This window comes from Zosterops lateralis, assembly GCF_965231275.1.
Source record: "Zosterops lateralis genome assembly, chromosome: 7".
NCBI classification, from domain to species: domain Eukaryota; kingdom Metazoa; phylum Chordata; class Aves; order Passeriformes; family Zosteropidae; genus Zosterops; species Zosterops lateralis.
Window position 1 is genome coordinate 12,277,483 of NC_139767.1, and position 26,048 is coordinate 12,303,530.

The following is a 26,048-nucleotide window of genomic DNA, read 5'->3' on the forward strand; positions in this document are numbered from 1 at the left end:
TGTTCAGCTGCTGTGCAGGTTTTACAAGGTAGCCATGCTATTTCTTCCCTCTGTGTTCATGAGAGAGCCTCACGAAGCGTTTGCTGCTACTGTGAGCTGAGCTGAAAAGAGAAGTGCAAAAGCAGGAAAGTAGGTTTTGCAGACATGTGTCTGTGGCTACTAATTATTCTCCAGAAAAGGTTGAAGAACATGTTTGGAGGTTGTATAAAACCTGCTGCAGTTGTTGAAGCGGTCATAGTGGTTACATCCTTAGAAGACATCCCTTTTCAGGGTTTTAATCCAAAATAATGAATGCTGTGAGATACTGAGAGGACTTTCAGCAACTCCTGTCAGTCCTCACTGCTGTAAAGGACTTCCCTCTGGAGCCTGCAGAGGTCTCCCAGTCCTCCAAAGCTGTCCCAGTTACTGCATAGATGAACTCATCACTTTTTTTTCCCTTACCATCATAGTATACCCATTACTGTGGGCTTGTCTGTTTTTGCTGCTTGCTCTTTTATAGAATCTCAGAATCATTTAGGTTGGAAAAAACCTTTGAGATTACCTACTCCAGCTGTTAACCCAGCACTGCCAATTCTACCACTAAACTGTAATATAAATAAAATGACACTGAATCCTTTCCATGTGCTGAGAAAAAAAAGGACCTGAAAAGAAGCTGTGCCTTTTGGGGCAGGATCTTAGGCCTGCTGGTAAAAGAGCACATGTGCCAGAAATAAACCCTGTTTGTGCTATGGGGCACAAGCAGAAAGCAGAGGTATCAAAAACAGAAGTTGTAAGCAAATTCAAGGCAGGCTCTTGTATTTCTGGGCATGTGGCCTGGCAAACAAAGAGAGAATACTGCTTCTGTAATATACGGTGAAGCTTGGCTTGGATTTTTAAAACACACTGTTTTAAACACGGCACGGCTTGAGGGTCATGTGGATGTTATCATTCAAACACTGCCACTCCCGACAGTGTGGGTGCTACAGTACTTTTCTAGGTAGCTGTTTTGTTTGCCTGCTGTGCCTGTGAGCTTGGGGAACTCTAGAGCTGTCACTGTTGTTGAGCACACTGACAAACTGAAAGATACATATCTGCAGACCCAGCTGGGAAAACAGATGGGAAGAAAAGAATGTATTTTTAAGTAGGAAGATAGTGGACATTGTGGATCTGAGGCACAGTTTGTCCCTGATCTAGCAAATCCTGCCAAGAAGGTTACTAGCCCAACCCAATTTGAGAGCATTTTAAATCCCAAACATGTTTTGTAAAAATGCTCAGTTTTGTAAAAATCCAAGAGGAAAACTACTGACAAAAACTCTGTAACTTAGACTCATTACTTGCTAAGAAAATTCAGAGAGGAGTGCCCTCTCAGGATGCAAACTCCTCACAAACTAGGCATCTCTGCTTCTGCTCTTTTCCAAGTTACTTGGAATGACTGTTGTCAGAAATGCTTCAGTGCTGGAAAACAGAGTAAGCTTTCCTGCTATGTCAACTGAGATGCAAGTATGATCAGTTGTTCCGGAGTGTGTATGGTCTGGACGTGCTGACACAACACTTGGTTTCCTTCTCCAAGGTGTGGGTTGCCCCAGCTGCCCCAAGTGTGGTGAGTGGCAGGTGGGTGCTGTCCTGGTTTCAGTGCTGTGTGCAGGGTTCCAGCTGGGACCAGTGGGCAGTTCCCAAGGGAGAGGAGAGATGCTGCGGAAGATATTACACTGGCCCCAGCTGCTGAGTCCCTCTTTGTTTTCCACTGCCTTCTTTCACCTCTTTCCTTGAAATTATAACTCCAGATGGCTCAGATGTGGGCCATTTACTGTGATTATTTCCTTTTTTTTTTTTTTTACTCTTCTTCAATTTACTCTGCCTGCCTCCGTAAGGAGGAAAAGAGATGCAGTTTCTGTTTGGAAGGTGGAAAAAGAGATGGTACCATTTGCTCTCTGAGTAAAAAGGTACTATCTGGCACGGTGCCCGTGGAGGAGATAAAGAAGCAGAGCTGTAAGATGTTTGTGTATGTGCAGCATATGGATTCAGCCTGTCTCTGCCAGCAGCTATTGCCCTGACCTAAACAATACGAGGCATTTGAATGTTAATCAAGGTGGCTGCTGGTTCTGTCCCAGTTTGAGCGAGAGCCATTGGAGCCAATTTCACAGAGCTTGAAGGGAAGGAGTGGGGTGAAGGAGGGAGAGGGGAGTGCCTCTGTGAAAGACAGAGAGAGATAGCCTTTCTCTAACTCAACAAAAGATAAGCAAACCTGTGTGCAGATGAAGGAGGGGTGGCTGGGGGAAGGTTATGAGTTGTCTTATTATGGAGAAGCTTGAACGGTCATCTGTACTTGATGGAAGTGAGAGAGATTGCAGTTGGAGCTGCAGAAGCGCTGCCTCCCTGATTGGATTAATAGAAAGGGAAGATGACTCTAGAATGGCTGTCCATTATCTGCACTACAAAGGGATTAGTGTGGGTTTCAGAGAAATTAATGGCTTTTGAGTTAGTGCAGAAATACTAATGAATGTCAGGGCCAGAGATATACGGTGAACAAAATTGGTTCTCTTTTAGTATGTCCATGTGTGTGCACATCTATCCATTTGGGCTATCAAAGTGTGCTTTTTCTCTACCATTTTGGGTTATAGATTAGGCTTTCAGTTTTCATATTTAGCTGAAATACTCTTGAGTAGTTTATTGATATGCAAGGTATAGTTATACTGACCTTTTTAGACCTAGTGCCAAAATAGCAAATTTTTAAATAGTTGTTATGGTTTTAGCCATATCTGCAGGAAATCTCTGTAGATGGAGTGCTTTGAGCATGATGTTAAAAGCAGGCTCCATTCTGAGTACGTGGGTGAATGGGGAAGCCGAGCTGTCAATGTGAAACCTAAGTGTCTCCTTTTTGTTAGAGGGGCTGCAAGGTAGCATCCTTCCCCCATTTTTAATCCCCATGAGATCTCCATACCAACATTAAGTATATCAAACAATTAATTTTCATATATGTTCATTAAATTTAACTGGAGCTTGTCTACTTAATCCTCATAAATCCTTAAAAATCGATCTTTGCTGAAGAGCTGGCAAAAGCTTTTACACTATTTGCTATTCTGCTGCTTTCTCTTGCCCATAGAAGAAACTGAGAATTAGCTACAGGAATACTTCCAGCCAAAGGAAGGAGCATCTTATTAGAAAGAAGGTTACAGCCTAAGGTTGCCCCAGCTGGTATCAGAAGCCCCTGGATAGTAACTAAGATCCTTGAATACTCAAGAGCCGCTGACCCTCCTTGTGCTCCAGGAGGACAGACAGACTCACCCCTTAGCCAGCAGTGGTGAGAGCTCTTTAGCCATCAGTCCTGGCTGTAATAGCTGGGAAGTCTAGTACAGGTAGGGATGTAGTTTCTATACAGGCCTGGTTTTGTTTCCAAGCTTCATCTAGTCTAGATGTTTCTGTTCTCTTAGGTCTGTGTTGCAGACATCCTCAGTGTACTCAGAGATGATGTCTAAAGCTTGTTAGACTGTGGCCTGTTAACATGACTGTAACTGGTTAAGCTTGAGATGCTGAAAATGTTTCATGCCTCCAGCTATCCCTGTTTCAAAGGCTGTCAGCCCCAGGGTAGAAATCTGGAGTAGACCACCTCTTGTACTGCTGTGGTCTGTAATGCTTGTGTTAAGGTCAATTGATGCTGATTTTGTTGTGACCTAATTATACTGGGCAGTGGATGAGGAGCTGTTTCCAGGTGGCTACCTTGCTCTTGTGCCAGGAATAGCGGACTCCAAGGGAGATAGATGGTCAGTGGCAGAAACCTTTACTTGTGTCTGCTAATTCTGTCACTGATTATAAATGAAGACCAAGCACAGGTACCCTTACTGGAAGGGTGAAGTAGAACTCAGATGGGAGTAAGAGTTTGTTCATCAGGCCTGGATTGTTTCGGGGTGCCAAGTGTTACAGTTGGTATTACAGTGTAACAGTGAATGCCTCTGAATTTATACAGGGACCAACAAAAATTGCCTAGAGCCATATGCCTAGCCCAAGGTGAAAATATTAATCTTGCCTGTGGTGGCTGAAGTGGTGCAAATCAGATTGGAACAAATTTTGTATGGAAACCTTATTTTAAAACTTGGAAACGCTTTAGATAGTTCCTTTTAAATTTACATCATTTTTAGTGCCTGGAGTGACTTGTGTATGGCTGGTTTTCTGTGGATGAAGAAAATTCCCCTCTATTTTGCCTTGGGCTGGGGTTTGTGAAACAAGTCTGCTCCAAAGCACCTGAAGTGCTGAGATGCTCAGATGTCTGTGTTTGAATCCCTCTGGGCAGCCTCTTATTTCTCGTTTTTGGTTATGTCTGCTTCTTCTGAGCCTGATTCTCGTAAATCAGCAAAACTCTGGAGTAAAGAGAGCTGCACAGAATGTTTTGGTCCCAGGTCGTGCTGGAATGTGGTAAGAGACTGCTGTGTTGGGCACAGTTATGCATTCACCAGGTCAGTCCAGGTGCCAGGTGCTGTGTCTGAGTCCAGGGCATCCCTCTGGGCACCCTGGATGGTCACAGACCTTGGGAGAGAGGCCTGGGACCCAAGAAGGAGGGTCTGGGGTCTGTGCAGGGGGGTTTGTCTGGCACAGAGCCCAGAGGAGGACACAGTCTTTGATTTTAGTCCATGTGAAAAACTTCCAAGCAGAGAAGAATTACAAGTCAGAAATGTCTAACAGACAGTGTAGCTAATCACCAGGTAGAAGATTTTGTAGTTTTGGGATTTTTAGAATGTAGGTGCAAGGAGATAAGATGGAAGAATTAGGGTGTTACCCTGAGTTCTTCTTCTCCCTTGGCATCCATCTTCTGTAGTGACGTGGCACAAGGTAGTTTGATAGGATTGGGTCAAAGCAGAAATGACCCTTCTTGCATAGGTGTTAGGCATTGGCATAGAATTGTAAATAAGAGACACGTAGTTATCTGAATAAAAGCAGAGTGACCTCCCATCACGGGGGGAGTCACATCGTGTCTCAGCTGCTGTGAACATCTTGGCTGGACACAAAGAACTTGTAAGATAAGAATTAATACACAACGCGAGAAACCAAGAAAACCAAGACCTTGAGACTCCATTCTCGTGCCGAGCACAGACTTAGATTTAAAGCCTTCAGAGGTCAGAGAGAACAGAGACAGAAAAAGACCCACCAGAACGACCAGCCTGAAATCTCGGGGAAAGAAAACCTAAAAACCCAAGAGTGCTGCACCCAATGCTGGCAGCAGGGCTGTTCCAGCCGGTTCCAGCAGCCCCTCCACAGGACACAGCTGTGCCCATCAGCCACAGGTGGGGCCTCTTTGGCAGAGCACATCTCAGGAAGGGCACAGCACTGGCAGATGTGTCAAGAGCAGCTGAGGGTCGGAGGATGAGAATGTGCTCCGGACCCTGGGGAGAATGTGGTGGAGCAGGATCTCCCTGCAAGCCCGTGTGGGACCCCATGCTGGAGAATGTGGAGATTTCCTGAAGGAACTGTGGCCATGGAGAGAGCTCATGCAGGGGTATGTTTCACCTGAAGGACTGCAGCTCCTAGAGAGGACCATGCTGGAGCAGGGGAAAGGTATGAGAAGGAAGGAGCAGCAGACAGGAGCTGAGCAGACACCACTATTTCCTTTCCCTCTGAGCTGCTTAAGATGGGGGAGGCAAAGGTTGTGTGTGTGAAAACATGAAGTTGAGGCTGGGAAGGAGCAGGGAAGAGAGGGTAAGGTGTTTTAATTTGTGTGTGTTTCTCACTGTCAATATGTATTTTAGCTGGCAATAGGTTACTTGATAGTATTGTCCACTTCTGGATTAGGTTCTGGGAAACCTCTAGTGTTTCGTTTCTGTTGTCGTCCTGGATATCTCAGGAAAATTGCTCTGTTTTTCTGTCCCTCTGTTTCTTTGTTCCCTTTTTGTAAGTAGTTTTGATACCTCTGGGTAAAAAAAGCGCTGTGTTCTCAGTGTCTCAAATGTAAAGTGCTTGTGTTTGATAATTATAACCTGTTAGATGAAGATTCTCTCTGTGATCCTATCCTCAGATACGCCGTGTATGGGTAGGAGAGATGTGGAAGCCAGCATTATGTAGTAATTTGAGACGATTTTTAAAAAATAATTGTAATACTCTGATTTTTTTTTCCTCCAGAACACAAGACAGTGTTCCCAAATCTTCTGAAGAAGGGATACTTGGAAGTTAGAAGAGACAATGACAGCTACTGGCAAACCTGTTACGCTGAGCTCTCACAGTACAAACTGTACCTGTATTGCTTGGACAGCAGTGGCAACCAGACTCTTCCCACCGTGTATCCACTTCTGCGTTTTCAAAGGGTCACTGTTACAGGTGGCATTGAAACCAAGGTGGTGGACACTGTCCTGTCAGACAGCTCACAGCTACAGCTGAAGGCAGAGTCCTCGTGGGAGACTTTGGACTGGGGACAGAAACTTTGGGAAGCAGTGCGTGCTTCTGTACCTGCTTTTACAAGACAGCAGGAGAAACTGGAGAATGTGCCAAAGCCTGAAAATAACAGTGACCTTTCTCAAACTAATGGATTATTAGAGAAGCCTATGGAGCTCTTCCCATCCATGAATTTGACTGAAAACACTAAAGAGTACCAAAACATTCTGAAATCAGGGACTCTTTACAGATTAACTGTCCAGAATAACTGGAAGGCATTTACTTTTGTCTTGAACAGGTCTTATCTCATGGCATTCCAACCTGGTAGGCTTGATGAAGATCCTCTGCTGAGCTACAATGTGGATGTGTGCCTGTCAGTCCAGACAGACACTCAGGATGGCTGTGACTCTTGCTTTCAGGTCATTTTCCCCCAGGATGTGCTGCGCCTGCGCGCAGAGACCCGTCAGAGGGCTCAGGAGTGGATGGAGGCACTGAAAACAGCAGCCAATGCTACTCGAAGTTTAACTCAAAACCCACAGGTCACGCTTAGGAACAAACCTGCGGATCGGCCCTTTGGAAATGATCTTAGAAAGACCAAGCGGCAGTCTGTGACCACCAGCTTCCTGAGCATCCTGACCACACTGTCTCTGGAGAGAGGGCTCACAGTTCAGAGCTTCAGGTGTGCAGGTGAGCAGCCAGGTTGCAGCATATGCACTTACACCCCCTCTGCAGGAAATCACTTGAAAGAGCATGTGTGTGTTTTAGCAGCACAGCTGTTCCTTGCTTCTGACTGTGGCTGTAGCTAGCCTTTCTCTCTGTCAAATGTGGAGAAAATCCTATGGGATATTCAGAAGTTCATCTGCTTTTGATGAGCAGTGCTGAAACATTAGATTCTGTACATACAGCACTACATGGGCCAGGGCTGCTCTGCAGGGTGGCTGAGCTGTTTTCTTGATTCAAGCACTGTAAAAGTGGTCCAGACTCAAAGTGGTTTGAATTCATTTGTTATCTGACTCTAGTCCTAGAGGCAAGATAATGTTTTTATCCAGTTTGGGAATGAAGTGAAAATAGAGAGGACCTATGTGAATGTGGTTCATTGTCATTTTATTTTAGTAAGGACACCTGTTTGGAGCAAATTTGGCCACCTTTGGCCACCAAATTTGGCCTAAACTATAGTCTCTGACTTGCTTTAGTTACACTCATTTAGAAATTGTCAGGTCAGGCAGAAGCAGCTCTTTTGGAGACTTTTTCTCTTGTATTATGGGAGCTCTGATGGTCCTGGCTCCTCCCCATGTTGCTTTGTGATGTGGTTCTCATGTTGCTCTGGAACCACACATGACTCTGGGGAAGTATCTGTGTGGGCCCAGGACCTGCTGGCTGGCCTGAATCCCTTCCAGGGGAGACCTGGGCCCTAAAAGTACTGGACTACCCTCAAAATTGCCTGTGGGTGCAGTTGGGTTTGTCCTTCTCTGCTAGTCACCTACAGGTAATGTTCCTGCTCCTCTCTGCGCAGTGCATGGCACCCACCTGGCAGCTGGAGCATCACGAAGGTTGGCATCATTGCAGTTAATGGTATGTTCACAGTATTTGGGCTTCTGCCTGAATTCAGCTCTGTACTTGGCCACATTGTTATGATTTGGTGTAATTTGTTTTATATTTTGCTTCATCTGACTGAGGAGAGTTTCAAGTGAACATTTTCAATGACCTCTTCTAAAGTAGGATCAGGCCCTGGGATGGCAACAAAATACATGTCTGCAATGTGAATCAGGTTTTAGTCTTGCTTTATGTAAGTATGGGAGCAGACTTTTCTCTGGGAAAGGGTGGATTCCCTCTCCCAAACATGGGATGATTAATCTCCACTCAGTCATGTATTCCGAATGAAAACAAGGTGCCCTGACCAGGGCTGCATGATGTCTTTTGCCTGATACACCTGAGGCATTCCCAATACTCCTGCAATCTCCTTTTAGTCTGCCAAACTGAACAAATGTTCTTGTGCATAGAAACTCCTCTTGAGTTGTGGAGGGTCTGTGGAAAGCTGGTCACTGGGATTCTCTGTCCCTGGGGATGGGGATTCACAGCACTTTCTGTGGGAGCGGGTCTTTTGCCATTCCTGAGACCCTTAGGGCCTCCTGGAACTTGGAGCTGTTACCATGATGCAAAGAAATAAATAATTTTAGTTATAACTGGGAGAAACTGGGGAAACTTGTTTGGCTCAGAAAAGTTTGTGCTGAGGAGGCACACGGGCAAGCGGAGCCTCTCTCCTTGTTCCCTGCTCCCTGCGGGTAGTTGTGGCGTTCCGGGCATGGGCTGCTGTTTAACCTGAGGGGCCTGCTGTTGGTAATTACAGCTTGCAGGCATTGAGAGCGGCTTTCCCCGGGGCTGCTGGGAGGGGTGAGCTGGGAGAAAGATGAGGGAGGGGGAGGAAGAAAAGTTTTGCTGTGAATTCTTCAGCCATTTAGTGCAAATTCCTGTAATTACCGTCTTTGTGTCCTGTCCCAATGGCACATAATACAGCAGAAGCCTTTCCTAATTGAGACCTTACAGGAGGTACAAATCCCTCCTTTGTTCAGCCTGACAAATTAGTGCCAGAAAGCGGCAAGGTCCGAGTGGGAATCAAAGGCAAGCAACACAAAGATGGAACTTACGGCTACAGTAATAACCCTCTCTAGTCCTGCAGGGGTGGGAGGGAAGGAAAAGTAATGACCAATGAAAAATGATGGGTTTTTTGTTATAAATTCCCTTGACATGACAGCACCTCAGGGCTGCTTTATTTATTTAGGAAAAGCGATTAAATAGTAATACAACAGGGCAGACCATTGTCTCTCGAGCTCCCCCCCTCCCTACAGACCCCTGCTGCCTTGGCTAATTGATTGACAATGAACCTCTGATAAAGAAGGTTGCTGGGAGGACCTGATGGGGACAGGCTTTTTAAAATTTATTTTCTCTTTGCAGTCTTTGTGGGGTTCCCCTCCCCGGTTTTTTTTTTTTTTTCCTGTTTGAAGTGCTCTCTGCATACCCCTTTCCTTTTCTCGTCAGTAAAAGCTTTTCAAGGAATTGGTCCCAGACAAACAGCTGATATTCACAAGCAGGTAGGGAAGAATGTGAGTGTCTGTGCCTCGTTATTGACAGGTTTATCTTGGAGTCTGACTAGGACTTTTCAACTCGCGATATAAGCCAGGGCAGTGGTGTCAGATGTAGTCATGGGGCAGAGAGGACAAACTGTTGATACCCTGGAGTCAGAAGGGCAGTTTGAAAAAAGTTGTCTTTTGCTTGACCAGCAGATACAAAGACTTTTCTCCACAGGTCTAACTCTGTCTTACTGCAGAGGGCAGGGCATTATTTGTTGTAATTTGAAAAAACTGAATGAATAGGCCACTGATTAGCAGTGGAAAGGCAGGGAGTTTATAAAACTTTTTAATTTTGTGGCCATTATTTATATTTTGTCTTAGACAAAGGCTTCTAGGGAAAGGCATTTCTTCCGGAGGAGTTCTCCCTGAGGTCTGTAAGGAGCAAATATCCCCAGGTGCCCTTCACTATCGTTATTTCTTTGTCATGTGGCATCGCTTTTCCACAGATGGGGAAGACAAATGGCCTTTGTCCTCACCTCCTGTTTTTGCATAGCTCCTGTTCTTTTGATGGCTCTCTTCTGTTTCACCTTTTGTTTTCTTTTCCCCCATCTCCTTTATTAAAACAGACATTTTTTCCAGAGAAGTCAGTTGTGTCTGCCAGGAACTCTTGTTACTTAGACAGCAAGTCCTAATGGATGTGGGAATTTCTGCCTTCTGAAAAATGTGCTCTGCGCCCTTTCATTTGACTGTGGGGCTTTCCTTGCTCCTCTTCTGGGGTGCCTTCTGTCTTTTCCTCCCTGCTTTCTCCATGTCTCCTCACTTTGCCAAAGTGATAAATACTGCTATTAGGGCTTGAATGACTTGGCTGGCTGAGCTGAACACTAGGTGCAGAGAAGCCAAGGTTAGTAAATGTGCTATTTCCTGAGCTTGCAGCCCTGTCAAATGAAGCAGCAGGGTGGAGAGCTGTTGTCTGCACCTAGTCCTGTGATCATGTGTGTAGCATGGTGACAGCCCAGTGCAACATGCGTGGGTCATGCAATCTCTGCTCTATCTCAGCCCCTTGGTCTGGAATCAGTCCCTTCTGCAGTGAAAATAAAATTCCTTTTTTTCCCCCCTTAAGGAAAAGAATTTCCTAATAGCTTGCAAGCCAGCAAGTGTGATTTAAAACCAAAACAAAATAGTCATGTGTGGTGTCAACTTTGTTCAACTTTACAAGGCGTCATCAAAAAGCCTTACAGTTGAAACTTCTCAAATACAGATAGTTGAGAAGCATCCTTGAATTTAGCATTACTTACACCCAACACTTATTTGTAACATGTCACTGAAATAAAAATGCTCCAAGATAAACCCTAGAAAATGCAGCACAACAATAAAATACCATAAGGTCCTTTGGAAGGTTTTCAGCACTCTTGTCACATTTCAGTTCTGAATAACCATTGTTCTCACCTGTCCAGGGCTTTTAGAATTGTGCTTTTCCAAGTGCTGTATTTGTTTTGTGCTTGGTTTCATTTCAGTTGATCTCTTTCTTCCAAGGGTTCAGCAGCTTTTTACCTTCACTGTGTTTGAGACTCTGTAAAATCCCCTAGGAATGTTTTGCACTGTAAAGGCTTTATTGTTTAGGTATCTTCACTTTAGGCTTTAGTTTTCTAGTCTTGTATGTGACTTTCAGGCCCTATTTCTATTCATTTAAAATTTCCACTGCTAGCAGTGGGATTTCTAAACCAGCTGAGCTGAAAAAAACATGATCTAAGTTAGTATTTGGAAAATACACCATGTTTAAACAAGGTCACTGACTTGTTGGGAGGAGTGGGGGGTGTGTTTCCAAACAAGGGTGAAAAAAAGGAATTTGTGTAGCAGGGAGCACTTTATTTGCAGTCGACCTACATGCTTCAAAACACGAGTTGCTGGGCCACAGTGCTTTGCCATATGACAGCTCGTTTTGGAAAAAGATCGGAAGATACCACATGCTTGGGTTGATTAAACCTGTTTATCAGTGATCAATTCTGATCACAGAGGCCATTTAATCTTCATTGATAAGATGAGTTCTTCAGTGCAGTTCTAGGATGGCATGACTAGAGGAAATGACAGTGGTAACTGTCAGCTTTGTCTGGTAGAAGTTGGGTCCTTGACCCTCCTGGGATTTGGCTGGCACCTTCTCAGAGTGAGATTTTTGCCTTCATGGGATTTGGTTTGGACGTGGCCTGCTGCTGCCTGGAAGTGCAGTTTAGATAAGGGCTTGATCTGTTCAGTGCCTATTCTGTGCCCTGATGTGCACTTTGCAATCGACTGGTCTTCAAGTGACTTCGTTGTCTCAGCCCTGCAAGAGGAACTGCTGATACAACTGTCTTGGCTGATGAATGTACATACTCCTCCTGGCAGCCTTGAAAGGAACCTTTTCTGCCTGCGTGGGGATAGGTGACCCCATTGCTCTAACCTGCCCCTGTCAACAACTCTGCAGGTTTTCAGTATGTTCATGTGCTAATGTATAGTACTGTTGTGAGCTCAGTTCTGCTGGGTGTGAACGTGTCTCTACTGTAAGCATAGGCTGTTTGTTCTTGGCTATGTCTTGTTTCTTCCTGGTTTGTGGGTGCTAGGTATGAGTTCCCCTGCCCCCAAAGAACTCTTGGTTGTCTGGGGACCTTTTTGGTCCATTTGTTGTGTGAAACTAGTCTTGAGGGATTTTTTGGCATAGAGTTCAAAGAAAAGAATGCCCAAACCAGGGAGTCTAAATGTCCAAGTCTCACCTTTGTTGAGATGGAAAAAAGATACGTCTGGACAAAAGGAAGTATTTTTCAGACCTGAAAACACCAACACTTATACACCACCCCCACACCCCTCTCCTCTGGAGAACCCAGAGGTTCTGCATGAATTGTGTGCAAGAGAGAGTTTTATTTGTTGGGCTAGCATCTTTTAAATCAGTCAAACCAGCTTTTGCTACTAAAGGCCTTGTCGTCACAGAAAGGCACAGGCATCTGCACAATACTTTTTCTGCAGTTGCAGTTTATACCAGGTTCCTGAGTTGGTTTGGGCCATGGCTGTTAATTTATTTTTTTAAGAAAGCAAAGCTAGTGTTCCAATGCTGTTTGCTCAGTTTTACCTTTGCCCCATAAAATTTGGATGTGCCTCACTGTTCTAACAAAATTTGATAGAGAAGAGGTAGCAAATGTGTAAATCTCTGAGAAGCCAGCTCACAGGGAGCCCTTCCCACTACTGCTCTGGAAAAAATTCCTGTGAAGTGATGCAGTGTGCATTTGTTTGGCATCAGAGTGTCCTTGCAGATGTGCAGCCTTGAGGGCCAAACACTCAAGGAAAATGGCTGCTTTAGGGTCCACTGCTGCAAAACTAGGACATTTGTGTGTGTGTTGGCAAGGCTCTCCCTCTTCTGTTGCATGCCAAAGCAGTGCATTATTGCAAAACAATTACATGTGGATCAAATCAGGGGCAATGTAAAAGAAATTACAGAGCAAACCAGAGGCCAGCTAGTAGGAAGGGTTTAGGTTCTCAGTCTGGCCTTCTGCGACATCTGTAGTCTCTGATATGTACCTGTGCTGTGTAAATCTGGATAGTTCATATGCCCAAGTGCTGTGGTAGTGATGTGTGATCAAGAAGAAATTCAGCCAAATAGTATTGGTTAAAATATGTCACCACACTTACTGCACAGTTGTTCCTTCTGTTAAAAGGAGACACAAAACCAGTTGTGTATTCAAACAGAAACAGGTGGTTATTTCTAGGTATGCTAATGCTGTACCAAATAAATGAAACCAGATAGCCTTCAGTGTAAGTCAAGGAGTGAGCAGTGCAGGGGTAAGTAGTCTTCAAACTAACTGCAGTGTAGAAATGAAAACTGGGTTAGAGACCCACCAGTGTTTGTTCTGATACACAAATGGCTGGCCTGCTCTTTGCTGTGTTCTCTGGTCTATCTTCTCAGTATGTAGAACCAAGCATGAACGTAATCAACTGTAGAATAGGAATGCCATTATTTATTATGCTTACATTATCTCTTACTTCTAGCTGGCAGGCAGGGCTTCAAGAGCTGGCCCAGAGAGTGTGTTGAGTTCCCATTCCTGACCAAAGAGCTGGTGAATTACTGAATCCTACCAATAAGTCATTCTGTGGTAGATCCCATTTCCTTCTGTCAGGGAGCATTTCAGAGTCTCAGCAGAGCACTCAATACTGCAGAGAATAATCCTATAAGGGCATGGGGAAAAGAACACCAGATTAGTTTGAGGTGTAGGGTGTTACTCGTCAGCACTGCTGTCCTGTGAACACAGGGAAAGGATTTGCAAATGTGCAATAGGAGAATGCAGACTGACCATGTGTTACAAGGATCACAAACAACAGCTTATGTGTAAAGTGTGTCTTCAAAGCTGTTTGTAATTTCCTCAGAGCATATTCTCTGGGAAGAATATAGCTTTGCCACCTCTTAGAATTTGACACTAAAGGTAAAAGAACCTATCTTCTGAGGACACTCAGGTGGGGGGCAATCCAGGCACATAAAATCTAGTTTCCAAATGTATAGTTTTGTTGCTTGTCATTTGACACAGCTAGGATTTTTAGTTCTCATTTAGTGATGAAATGTTACTCTTGACTTACACATGTGAAGAGCAAGCTTACATGACTTTTAAGTTTTGGTATTATATTTGAAGGCTTAACTACTATTAGTTTTACTGGGAAGGCAGAATTTAGCTGTGTAAGCTGCAGCATGCCTGTCTTCTGTCTTTTACAAAGGACATGTACCATGCAAGCGTGCAAAATGTCGTGTATGCACCCATATGTGCCATCACCTGACTTGTTTCCAACATCAGGGTTTTTTCTTGATTGTTCTTTGCAGAGAAAGTGACAGCTCTGTGTGTTCAGCATGACTCATATGAAGGGTTTTATTCACTTCACCTACCCCCAGCCATCTAAATATTGGATGTCTACACCAATCCAGTCTTTGCTGATTGGAAGAAAGACTGGGTGCCTAGGGAATAATTAATCTCATGTGCCTTGGAGAGCTGCTCTGAAGCTGGGTGCCTGTGAGACATCTCCAGTAGGGTGGGATGGGTCACTGTCTTGTGTGTCCAGTCTCCCCAGCCCAGAGCCAGCAATTTTACACAACTAAGCTGGAATTCAGCTGAGCTGGAATGTATAAGACAGGAAAGACAGGCCTATGCATTGTACCCTGAAATGGTGCTAAGAAAGATGGAAGGTCTGTTATTTTAGCACTCAGTCCTGAGCTGTAGCTGATAGTCAAGGTTTCCATTGACCTAGAATAGCTGGGCCATTCTTTGGAGTCAACTGAGAACGTGTGAACCCGTCATTATTTCTGGAGAAGGTGATCTAGTTTATAATTAAAGTGGGATGTGTACATTGCTGACATGATATGAGTTTTATGTGTTGCTTAGGTAATTATAACTTGATAGGATAAAACCAACATGGTTTCAACACAGATTTTTTTTTTTCTACTTTCATGTGTTAAGGCTTTGTTATCTTTTTTTAAAGTTTGTAAGAAGCTCACAGAAAATGTAGGCAAGGTGCGTAGTGATTTTGCTTGGAGGTTTATAAGTTTTGAATTATTTGTTTAAAATAAAATTGCTCTGGAAAGTAATGGTGGGAAAAGGACAAGGTGTAATGCAAACCTGGTTAGGCATAAGAGAGAACTGAGATAGATTGTTAGTGTATCTTCCTTGTGAATTTGTGTTTTCCCATGGTGGAGTGAATTGGAATAGATGCACAGAAATAAAGGTAAGCAACTGAAGTAATTCTCACCTTATTTCTATTTGTGCTGAGCTGATAGAGCAATGTTGTATGTCTGATCTATCACTGAAAATTTGTTGTGGTTCTCCTTCTGCTCAGTCTGCTTTATGCCTTTATTAAGCTGAAAGCCTTTTGAAGTCTGTGGATCATTTTCTTTTCTTTGTATTGTATGTTGTTTCTAAATGAATTAGCTTCTAAGCTAATCTGTCACAGATTTAATTATGGCACACAATCACAAGGGACTTGCTTTTTCCTGTTACCGAGCAAGGAACTTCATTGAATAAGGAAAACAGTTGTGTACTTGATTCTAATTTGGTCTTTCACTTTCTCTGTTTCACTGTGGACTCCAGTCTTTTCTTGCTAAAAGATTAAAGAGAAAGCTATTTGGATAAAAAGGATAGGTGTATGTGTCTTCCTTGACCGCAAGAATATGCAGCAGCCTGAAAGTGGTGTTCTCCGTGCTTCAGTGAAGGGGAATTGTGTTCAGATATCTTGGATTCCTCCTCCATACTAGACCACCACCTTAAGTTAAGGAGAGACTTTTGTTACAACTTTTTAACCTCACCTCCTGTACTACTTTCTTCCTGAAGTCTTTGCACTTGGACATGAGCCTCGCTCTGCTCACAGAACTGTTTTTGAGAGAGATTCATCTGTGCCCAACAGCACTTCCTTACTGCTATTTTTTCTAACCCCTATTTTCTTTCCTTGATTCCAAGGTTGTTTTATTGTATTTTCCGTGATGAAAGGTTTGGGATGATTCCTTCCCTCTCTTTGCTAACAGTATATCTTACAGCTACACTTCTTCCCTCTGCAGCTTGCTCTATAACATTCTTTAGGGAGGGATGATTTTAGATGCTAGCAAATACTGTGGTATTCTCTTTGCATTAGGCTCTGGGCTTGCCAGACCTTTGTACAGATGTTATATAGATAATATTCTGTGTGAGTGTTGGGAATAGGTGAGAGAGGTTTGGTAATAGTTGTGCTGCATTTTTCTCCCATCCTGTGCAAGATGCTTTCTCTAGTTATGTAGGCAATTAAGTGTTTTCTCTGCAAACATGGTCTCTTCCCAAACCCTAAACTATTTGTTGAATTGTGTTGTCAGTCTCGGAGATGGTCAGCTACATCTGATTGTCCTGCTGGGAGACCTGCTCAAGAGTTTCAAGCCAGGAATCAGTACTAGTTTTGCTTCTGGTAACATCATGGCAAGTTGATGTACCTGAATGCCCAGGTGCAGGATTTCCATGGTCATTAAGCCAGTGACCAGTCCTTCTTCCTCTTCTTTCTCTCTCATTCTTGATCTATTTTTTTCCATCTTAAAAAAAACACAAAGTAGCATAAGTGGTCTATGCCACAGAAATATGTTTGTCATGCTACCCCACTTTGAACTGCATAACATCAAAGAAAATCAGTGCTTTGATAACTTGATTTGAAAGGGTTGTAGAAATAGCCATCATTATGAATCACAACAGAGAGGAGTGGAAAAGATGGTGATTTTCAAACAGCAAAGCTTGTAAAGTCGGGGAAAATGTAAGGGGGATGCCAGCGCCACATTATCATTTAACAAACCCCAACTACACAACTGTTATGCAGCTCTGGAGAACATATTTTTTTGAGGTTATGAAGAGGAATGAAAAATACTAGGTGTGAAGAGGAGCAAGGAAACATGTTGGCTCAGAAAAGGGTTGTAACAAGGGGGAGGAGAAGGCAGTACATGCTGCTTGAGTATAAATCTCTTCCACTTTCTCCTCTTCATAAAACCACCCTTCCTGAAGATGAAGGGCATCCAAGATTGCTTGGTGAGACTCTCCTCACCCCAGAGAACTTCAGTTCTTATGGGCTGGACATAGGGAAGAGGGGAGAAGCCCCCCAGCATTTCTGTGCTTTGCCACTCCTCTCCTGAGAAAACTCCCTCCATGGACTGGAATGAGTCTTTGGCTTTAGGAAACTGCAAGAAATTAGGCCTTAAAGTGGTGAATTCTCAACTGCCAATTTTTAAATTTAGAATTTTGACAGTTCAAATTGGACTTTAGCTTATTCTTACCTTCAGTCTAACAGAAGGAGGTAGGGCATTTTAAGACAAGGTAGAAGCCAGTGGAGTGGCAGGGGATGCGTGGTTGTAGATAAGTGAAATCAGTATGTCCTGTCCCATCCTCATCCCCAGACAAATAATTGTTGGCTAGTGAGGAATGTTTATAAGGTTTCAATGGCATTGAGTTGGGAGACTATTTGCATTCAGACATAGCTTTATCACTAGAACTTCATTAATACTTACGCTCTGATCTTATGAAGGGTAAAGGAGAAGACATGAACATAATTTTTGATCAATATTTGACCTGTTTATATATTTACTTTTTCCAAGAAACTGCATGTCCTTTCTTTAAAAAAAAAGAGGCAGGGGAAGAGGGAGATGGAAACAGGATATGTCCCATTCTGATTCACTTGGCAGTGTGTATTGCAGAGAATCAGGGACCAAATGGCTCTGGAGTGTGAAAGAGGAGGAAGTGAGCTAACTGTGTTGGTTAGGTTGTTCTAATGATATTTATTAGAGCAGAGAGGGACATGGTGGCATCATTTGATGTGGGGAAGGAGGAGATCAATTTATGCCTAGAGTAGCTGACCTGCAATCTTTCCTCAAATCAGTGTGACTTCTACTGGGGAGAAAAGATGCTTTCAGCTGGAGAAGTCACATAATTACACTAAATGAAATTAATTATATTAACAAAAGCAATCGGTCAGTGGACTTCTACCTGAAAAGCTCTGTTTCACCAATGCTTTTGCAGTAAAAGTGGTATACAAGGATTCTGCTGCTCAGTATTTCTAACCAGCTGCAGCAGAGACCATCTGAGCATACAGTACATGCCAGGGTGGAGCTCTGGTGCTCTGACTGAAACTATAAATGTCATATGGGGACATTGGCATTTGAAGGAAAAGCAGAAATACTGTCATGTGTGCTCTGTCTAGAGGTGTTGTTAACAACCACAGACATCTTGATGTATCTTACCCAAACGTTTTTAACCTCCCTTCCTGGGCAGGTTGTTTAACATGACTGTGCTGTCTGTCTTCAGCCATCCACTCTTAATATTATATGAACTTTTGGCTCATTTTAGTCACTATTGAAAGACTAAAGTGGCAAGTACGTTGAGTTTTTATGTTTTGTGAAAACAGGTGGTCAGGTGAAGGAGATGTCTGCACTAGTTCTTCCCGACTAAGGCAGCAGCTTTTGAGTACATTGTTTTACCCCAGGGACTCCACACAAGAGGGCATGGGAAGAAGCAAGGGATCTAGCTGTGAAAAAAGTGTCAGGCAGACCTCAGACCTTGTAAGACACAGAGTAATGCAATCGTAAGGAAAAAAAAACCCTGCTGGAAACTGAGCTGTGTCACTGCTGCTAGTCAAGAACTACTCATTTCACAGTGTGACTGCTGCTCAGTTATTATTCATGATTTGACTGTGGTTTGCCTTGGCTGTGCAAATGCTGTGGCTGAGTCTTACCTGCCAAGTCAGCATCCCTTCTGGCTGTCAGCGGGAGCTGGCTTGCACTCCTGCAGGCAGGCAGTGCTCCCCATTCTGTTGTGGGGAAAATGGGAACTCTCTGGAGCAAGCATATGGTAGAATGTGGCCTGTCTAAGCTTCAGGCCATGGTTTTCAGATGGCCAAGGCTTTTAAATGACCAATGTCTCACAGGCAAGTCTGCCTTTGTTTCTTGAGAAGTGCTAAGTATCTTTTGACTGCTGTCTGAACTGTTTGTCACAGACGATGAAGTTAGTGTGTGCTTTTTCAGCGCTAGTCCAAGAGTACTAATAGTTAGTTCTCAATTTTTTGTGGAATGAGAAATATCTCTTGGGTAAAATAAATAAAATAATAAAAGGATCTCAAATGGAGGAATACTTTTCTGACTCCATCCTGAATGCATATCTCTGGCTTGGTGTACAAACTGAGACTTTTGCCCTTCTCTTTTCTCTAGGCTGTCAGCGCTCCATAGGTTTGTCCAATGGGAAAGCCAAGGTGTGCAGCTACAGTGGATGGTACTACTGCAGCACCTGCCATGTGGATGACAACTTCCTTATCCCTGCACGGCTGGTTCATAACTGGGACACTTCCAAATACAAGGTAATCTCCCTGCAGGTTGGAGTGCTAGCAAGTGAACTGAATTGCTGATAGAAACACAACAGCCCAAAGGTTGCAGGCACTGAGTGCTAATACTGTCTTCTTTGTCCCTCTTGACAAAATGAGCTCTCTCAAGAAGGCATGTTTTCATCACAGTTTCCTTGGCCAGATCTAAGGTGTTCCTCCACAGGAGCAGCCATGCTCCTCCTTCTTGGTGGCATCTTTTTCGTCATTGCTTATCTGGCTGTTTAAGGGACAGGGTGAGGTGGCACACAGCAAACTCTTTTAGCTTTAATCCCTGCAGTTATTGGGCCCTTGAGGAGTACCTGTTTCATGACCACCAGGGACTAAGGATTAGCACTGCTTAGTGATGGATGCTAAATTGTGGAATGCCTATAGGAAATTGGCTTACCAAATGCAGTGTTTGTGAGGCCCAGTATGTCCTGTCTCTTGGCATGAGCATTTTGAGGACACTGGAAGGACATTGCTGTAGCATTTGATTGAACCAGACAGATGAAAGTAACATAATGAAAAAATTCTACAGTTGTTCACTTGCCACACAAGAGCTTTTCTAAAACTTTTATAATCTGCTATTTGCTGCTGCCTCAGTGGCTGGTTGCTAGATAGGGGCATTGATGACATGCCTCAAAGCATTATACCAGCAAACACGGTGTCGTTTTGCCATCTCAGGCAGTATATGCTGAAAAAATAACAAACTCATAAGGAATCCAGGCCATGCTAGAGCTTCAGACCTAGCAGCCACTGTTAGGAGAGGCTGTTTGATGTTTTGTGTCTGCAAATATTATTATTATGTGCTATTTGTAAAGGAAAAAGATAGCCAGTAAATGCCCTATTAGAGGAAAAGCAGGTCTCTTGAAGAAAATTTGTCAGATGGGGAGATTATTAAAAGGTAGCCAGAGCCTGCCATCAGGAAAATGATAGTCTTGCTCTGTGAAATGCAAGAATCTTCAAAGTTGCAAAGCTCCAAGGTGTGGAGACAAAAAGCCCTCCCATGCCTAGAAGTTAGGAATATTTAAAAGTTATTTTTTTGGATGCTTTAACCAAGGACTAAACTTGCTAGCACATGGTAGTATAAGCAGACCCGATGTGGGGCTAGTGGATGGTAAGGAAGTGGTGCTATTTATAAGGATGTGTATTGTTCTTACCTACAGCACCAGAAGGGAAATAACTTCCTAAATGTCAAGAGGCTGTAGCATGTGTGCCCTTTCTACTTTTGTTAGCCTAACTCATCCCTCCCTTGTCTCACTGTAAACATTGACTTAGGGGTCCTGGAGGACTAATTAAATCGTGGAACCCGTAATATTTCTGTAGGAGAGTTTCAGGTGATTTGCAGCTCATTTCATGTAATCCCATCTTCTCTTTTACAGCTGTGATAAAATGCAAAAATCAGGAATGAGAGGGATTTTGGCCTTTTAACTTAAGGAACAGGAGTATCTTTTCTAATGGAATAAGAGTCCCATTCATTTTTTGAGATTACAGTAGCTTTTTGCAGGTGGAGATAAAACAGGCCACTGTCATGAAAAATGCATGAAAAACTTCTTGCAGATGGTACTGTGGGAGTAATACCAATAAGATTCAACTTTATTTATCTGTATTTTATAAAGTACAACAACTTGCTTTTTTGCCAAAAAGAAAGCAGTGAACAAACAGAAGAATATTAACAGGGAATAAACTGGTTATTCAGATTTTAGACTTTAAAAAATCTAGTAAGCTATGTTACTCTGCAGCAAAAGCTTATGTGACTGCAGATATCACTGTACTTTGGGTAAGTAGCTAATTCATACATGAAATTTTGAAGGGCTTGCTGAGGCTTGACTTGGCTGTAAGCAGAGAGACTTGGATTTCTCTAAACTCTGTCTCCTTTTGTAATTGCTAACAGTGTAAGATTTCAGATGCATAGAAGAATAGCTGACAGATTACAGAGGGGGATATCTGCTTAAAAAGAGTTGGGAGAAGAGCCTAACTAAACTGCTTTATTTTTCAGGTATCAAAGCAAGCCAAAGAATTCCTGGAATATGTTTATGAGGAGCCATTAATTGATATCCAGCAGGAAAATCCCATGTTGTACAATCACGTTGAACCTCTGGCAACTGTTGTCCGCCTGAGACAGCAGCTGAAGTCCCTGCGAGCCTACTTGTTCAGTTGCAGAGCAGCAGTGGCTGAAGATCTGCGTAGAAGGTAAGAGCCACAGCCAGCCTACAGCACAAGGATGGAGCTGCCTTGGCGTGCTGCCCCTCCTGCTGCCTGTTTTGTTCTTTCTCACACTCTGGTTCTGAAGGCATTACCCATTTAGAAAGATGTTGTGTGTGTGTCTGACTTCCCTGGGAAACTGGGTTATCCTCTGCCAAAGAAAATTATTTTATAGGGTCTGAATATCTGAAGTTGTTCTTGACAGCTATTAGCCCCAGGGTATCACATTGTGATGAGCATCTTTTACTCCTTCTCAGGCTTCCTGGCTGTGAATATTTTGAGGCAGATCTGCTACCTCATGCCCCCTGCCATGGCCATTGCAGTGAGGGAGCCAGTGCTGGGACCTTTGAAACACCTCACAGTGTGGCAAAGCCTGAAGGGAGCCAGAGTCAACCACCTTTCCAGCACCTCTGCTCTCCTCTGTGATGTGACCTCAGCCAAAGGCAGAGGTCAAATGTAGTCTCCTGGCATGTGACCCAGCATATGATTTATGCTTATCTCTTGCTCAGCCAGTATCCATGACATGGCTGCACTGAAAGTTTTGTTTATTGGTAAATAAACAAATGGTCACAACACAGCAAAAGTTGTTTCATATTGAGTTTGCTGTGGTGAAAACAGGAGTTTTATAAAAAGTGGACTTCATTTTAGAAGTGCTGTATCTTAGTCCATTCAGCTGCTGCTGCATTTTTTTAACAAGCTAAAAATGAACAATTTTCTTAAAACTGTCAAGCCACAGTTGTGATCTTAAAAAGGTCAAGTAGTTTTTGGTGTGGATCTCCAAAAAAGGTGGGGAGATGTCTCTGTCCATGCCATACTGTGGGGTGAGTGGCTCTGGGCACATGCAGCTGACCTGATGGATCTGTAAGCATTTGTATGCCTGAGTTTTTAAGACAAGACTGCAAGTAGGAAAGCCACTGCTTTGAAATTGTGAACTGCCAAAGGGGAGGAAGCAGGTGGCATCAGTGGCTGTATTTTGAACATGGTGTTCTAGGCACCTGAATTCTTTGGAAGGGGGAGGAGGCTGCACTGGTATCTTTATCCCAGGTAAGGAGAGCTGGTCTGCTGTTTGGTATATAGCCTATATCATTGCTTTGGTGAACTACCCAGAACAAGTAGGAGAAGGATACAGCAACAGGTTTATAGAGAGTGTTGCTGAGTTCTTGTGTCAGATGCACTGTGGGTTAATATGTGTTTGTGTGTTACTACTTAATTCCTGTTATTTGCTAGGGCAGTTTACAGCATTTTAAAAGCTAGGATTTTTTTTTTTATTCCAGAGGATGGTATTTTCTTGCAGAGCTGGTTTTCTATGCCATGCTCTTCAATAAAACTAAAAGGAAAATAAGATTTTTGAAAGTTGTACAGAAAAAGTAGCAGAAAGAAAATTATGCTTTCTGATTAGTGTTGAAAAAAGTAATTCTTTTATTAAAATAGACAGGAGGAGTCAAGGAACTCAGCAGACTTGGGTAAGACAGTTAAAGAAGAGAGTTTGAAGGAGGCTTAGCATAGCTATCAATTGACTAGAAGTAAAAAAAGAGATGAGGGAAAGCCAGGAGAAGTTTCAAATAAGGAAGAAATCTCAGAAAATTAATGAAGAAATCAGGACAAAAGAGGAACAACCCAAAATCTGCTTCCAAAATGGAGAGATGGCAATTGCTAAGGAGATAGAAGAGAGAATGGACAAAAATTAGCACAGAAATGTGAGCATGCTCTTTTCTTGGAGCAGAGAGAGAGAAAAAAACATCCCTGTGTCAAAATGAAACACCCATAAGGGTAGAAGGAGAAACTGGGCAACAGTGCTCCTTAATGCTCCTTTTTCTTTTTTAAGAGTTTCTTCATATCATCTCCAATTAAAGCTGTGTAGTGGAGAGAAGGACCTCAGCCCAAAAAGGGTTTGGTTTTGTACTAGGGAAAGCATCTCCAGTTCAGTAGGATTTGCTGCAAGTGTAAAAGCCACTGAAGGAATGAACAACACAGACCTTAGAGTCCAGCCCCTTCTTGCTTTGTAATGTCTCCCTTGAGGTGACTTTGGTGCTTGGTTGTTCCCTTAGATGTCCCCTAAGAGGTGTGCAGAGATGAGAAAAAGGAAATTCTTTTACCGTAAGGATTTATTCCTTGCTCAAAATGCTCCTAATGGCTTTGCTGCCTTCATCTACTATCCCAGTGTGCAGATGTTAACTACCAACGTGATGACTTTATAGGGCACAACTGCAAAGTAAACAAAGCAAATATGCAATTAAAATTTTCCTTTGGCTCATCACATGGGCAAGTTGCAAAAAAAGGAGGAGTTTAAACAATATGGTGAGACCACATTCCTGAATTTAGTACTGTTTCCTAATTAAAAGTGATGGAGAGAGAGAGAATCCAGTTATCTGTCCTGCTCTGAAACATTCTTTTTCTGCTTGGTCTTCACCTTAGTATGTGGATAACTATTAATCACAAGAGAGTGAACGCAGCATCTTGAAGACCTGTCAGACCCATATAAACAGACTGAAACAAACTGTTAATATTGCTGTCTACAGAGAACTAAAAACAGACTGATTAATTGTATTGGCACCTTGCTGCCTCTGGGACACTGATAGAGCCTACCTTATTAGGGAAAAGCAGATCACTCTGAGGTTTCTTTTATTAATACTATTTGCATTATCATCTACTTTAAATCTATACCTGGCTCTTCAACCCAGATCACAAAATGAAGATGGCAATGAAGTTGGAAACTTTTGGTGTCCTCTGTGAAGACAGAATTGTTTACAATGCTTACAGTCACTTTTTCTGAAGAATCCCAGATGGCTATAAACCAGGTTACCTCAGGATCCAGTCAGCTTAAATTTGGAAATGTTATTTATAATGTTTGGTGTTCCTAGATAGGTACTCTGAGAACTTTGAAATCTGGCATCTAGCAGGGAACTCAGGACTGAAACCACATTTTGAACCTTGAGGACACAAGTGACAAAGTAGAAAGAAAGGAAGAAAAAAAGGAAGGAAGGAAAAGACAGAAGAGATGTCTTAAAGTAGCTAAAGAAGAGATCCTTAAAGTAGCTAAAAGGCTCACAATAAAAATGGTCTTTGTCAGTTACACTGATTTATTGTCACCTATTGCTCCACTGGATTCCACGCTTTTATATTTCCGGGGGGAAAAAAAATAAGGAGCATGAACTTGGCTGGGAGGTGAAATAAGGCCCTCCACCTGCACATATCAGCAGTATTCCTCTCATATTAGCCAGATGAGATTCCCAGCCTGTTGCTGAGCTCCCTGTTTTACAAGGGATGTTGTTATGCCTAGTTAGCTGTAACTGTCACCTCAGTATTGCAACACATCATTTGCCTCAAATGTCTTTACTGAACAAGTTCTCGCTTGTTTTTGTTGCCTTGCTCGTGTGGATGCTGTTCAGGCAGAGATGTACAGGACTGAAACCTAGGGCCAACACAGAATTAGTACAAGTGGAACCCTACAGATCCCTCCACCACCTGCAGGTGGTGAATGAATGGCCCAGACAAACCAGGATGGAGTCAGTCAAATTGATGGCTGGGAAAGAAACAGAATCTCTGAGTCCGTTAAATAATAAGGGTATTCTGTGAAACTGTGCTGAATGATGCAAGTTCTATTCTGGGTTTGCTTTGTTCTTGTCATGATTGAAGATTCTTCAGGTCAAGGAACTGTCAGAATGATTTTTGGGACAGTGTTCAGATGTCTGCATATCTACTGTAGGGTAGGGTAACCTAGGCCAACCTTGGAGCTCCATCTGGGGAGCCCTCAGGGCTCTCTGTTCTCTCAGCTGTACATCTGAACTTGCAATTCAGGTGCTGCTAGTCCAGATACTTTAGACAGATGTCAGTGACACAAGGTGAATGTTTTGCAGCACATTCCCCTATGCAGTAATGCTTGTTGTAGTGCCCTTGTTTTGTAAGTAAATCTGAATGGTAGTGAGAAACTATATGGAAAAAATTCCCTCTTGTTACTGATCTCTGTCTGATACCATTTGTCTGTCAGCTCCAGAACAGCAATACATCAGTTTTACCCCAGCAAAACTCCAGTGCTAGATACATCACTTAGCAGGCTCTAGTTTGGTCTTCTGTATAGCAGCAGGAGGTTAAAGGTACACCTCCACTGCTGCAGATGTGTGGTCCTGGCTGAGCCTGCTGGTCTGTCAGCACGAGGTGAAACAAGCCCAAATTCTGTTGTGCTGAACAATAGAGTCCTGTCACTTCCTACAGTGAGGCCTTAAACATATCACTTCTGACACAGGAATAGATTACTTTCAAAATATTTGTGTGGCAATTGGGGAACCTGTCTAAACACATTGCAGGAATCCTGATTGATCTAATGCAATCACTATACTTCCAAATACCTCATGTATGTGAAGCTGGGGCTATGTCATCTTTCAGACCAAGGACAACAGAAGGTCATTAAGTCATCTCCAGACTGTCAAAGGAGACTCTCCATTTTCTTTGCAATGTTTAGGCCATTTGGGGAGTGGAAAATTCCAAAGCAGGAGAACAAAGATACAGGTTCTGAAAGCAGTAAACTGCAAAAAGAAAGTTTGAGCAGGGGAGAAACAGAAGGATGTGGTTCTGGAGCTCTTAGATAAT

General features: G+C 43.1%; 1 protein-coding gene across 4 annotated transcripts in view; it reads left to right on the top strand.

Moving 5' to 3' along the window:
• The window catches only part of PLEKHM3 (pleckstrin homology domain containing M3), a 72,694-nt gene that overhangs the window by 10,822 nt on the left and 35,824 nt on the right, over window positions 1-26,048 (top strand). For all 4 annotated transcript variants that reach the window (XM_083864976.1, XM_083864977.1, XM_083864975.1 and 1 more), the window contains 3 exons: window positions 6,088-7,023; window positions 19,108-19,253; window positions 21,256-21,449. In XM_083864976.1, the coding sequence (XP_083721102.1) occupies window positions 6,088-7,023; window positions 19,108-19,253; window positions 21,256-21,449 (1,276 nt within the window). The remainder of the gene's footprint in view (window positions 1-6,087; window positions 7,024-19,107; window positions 19,254-21,255; window positions 21,450-26,048) is intronic.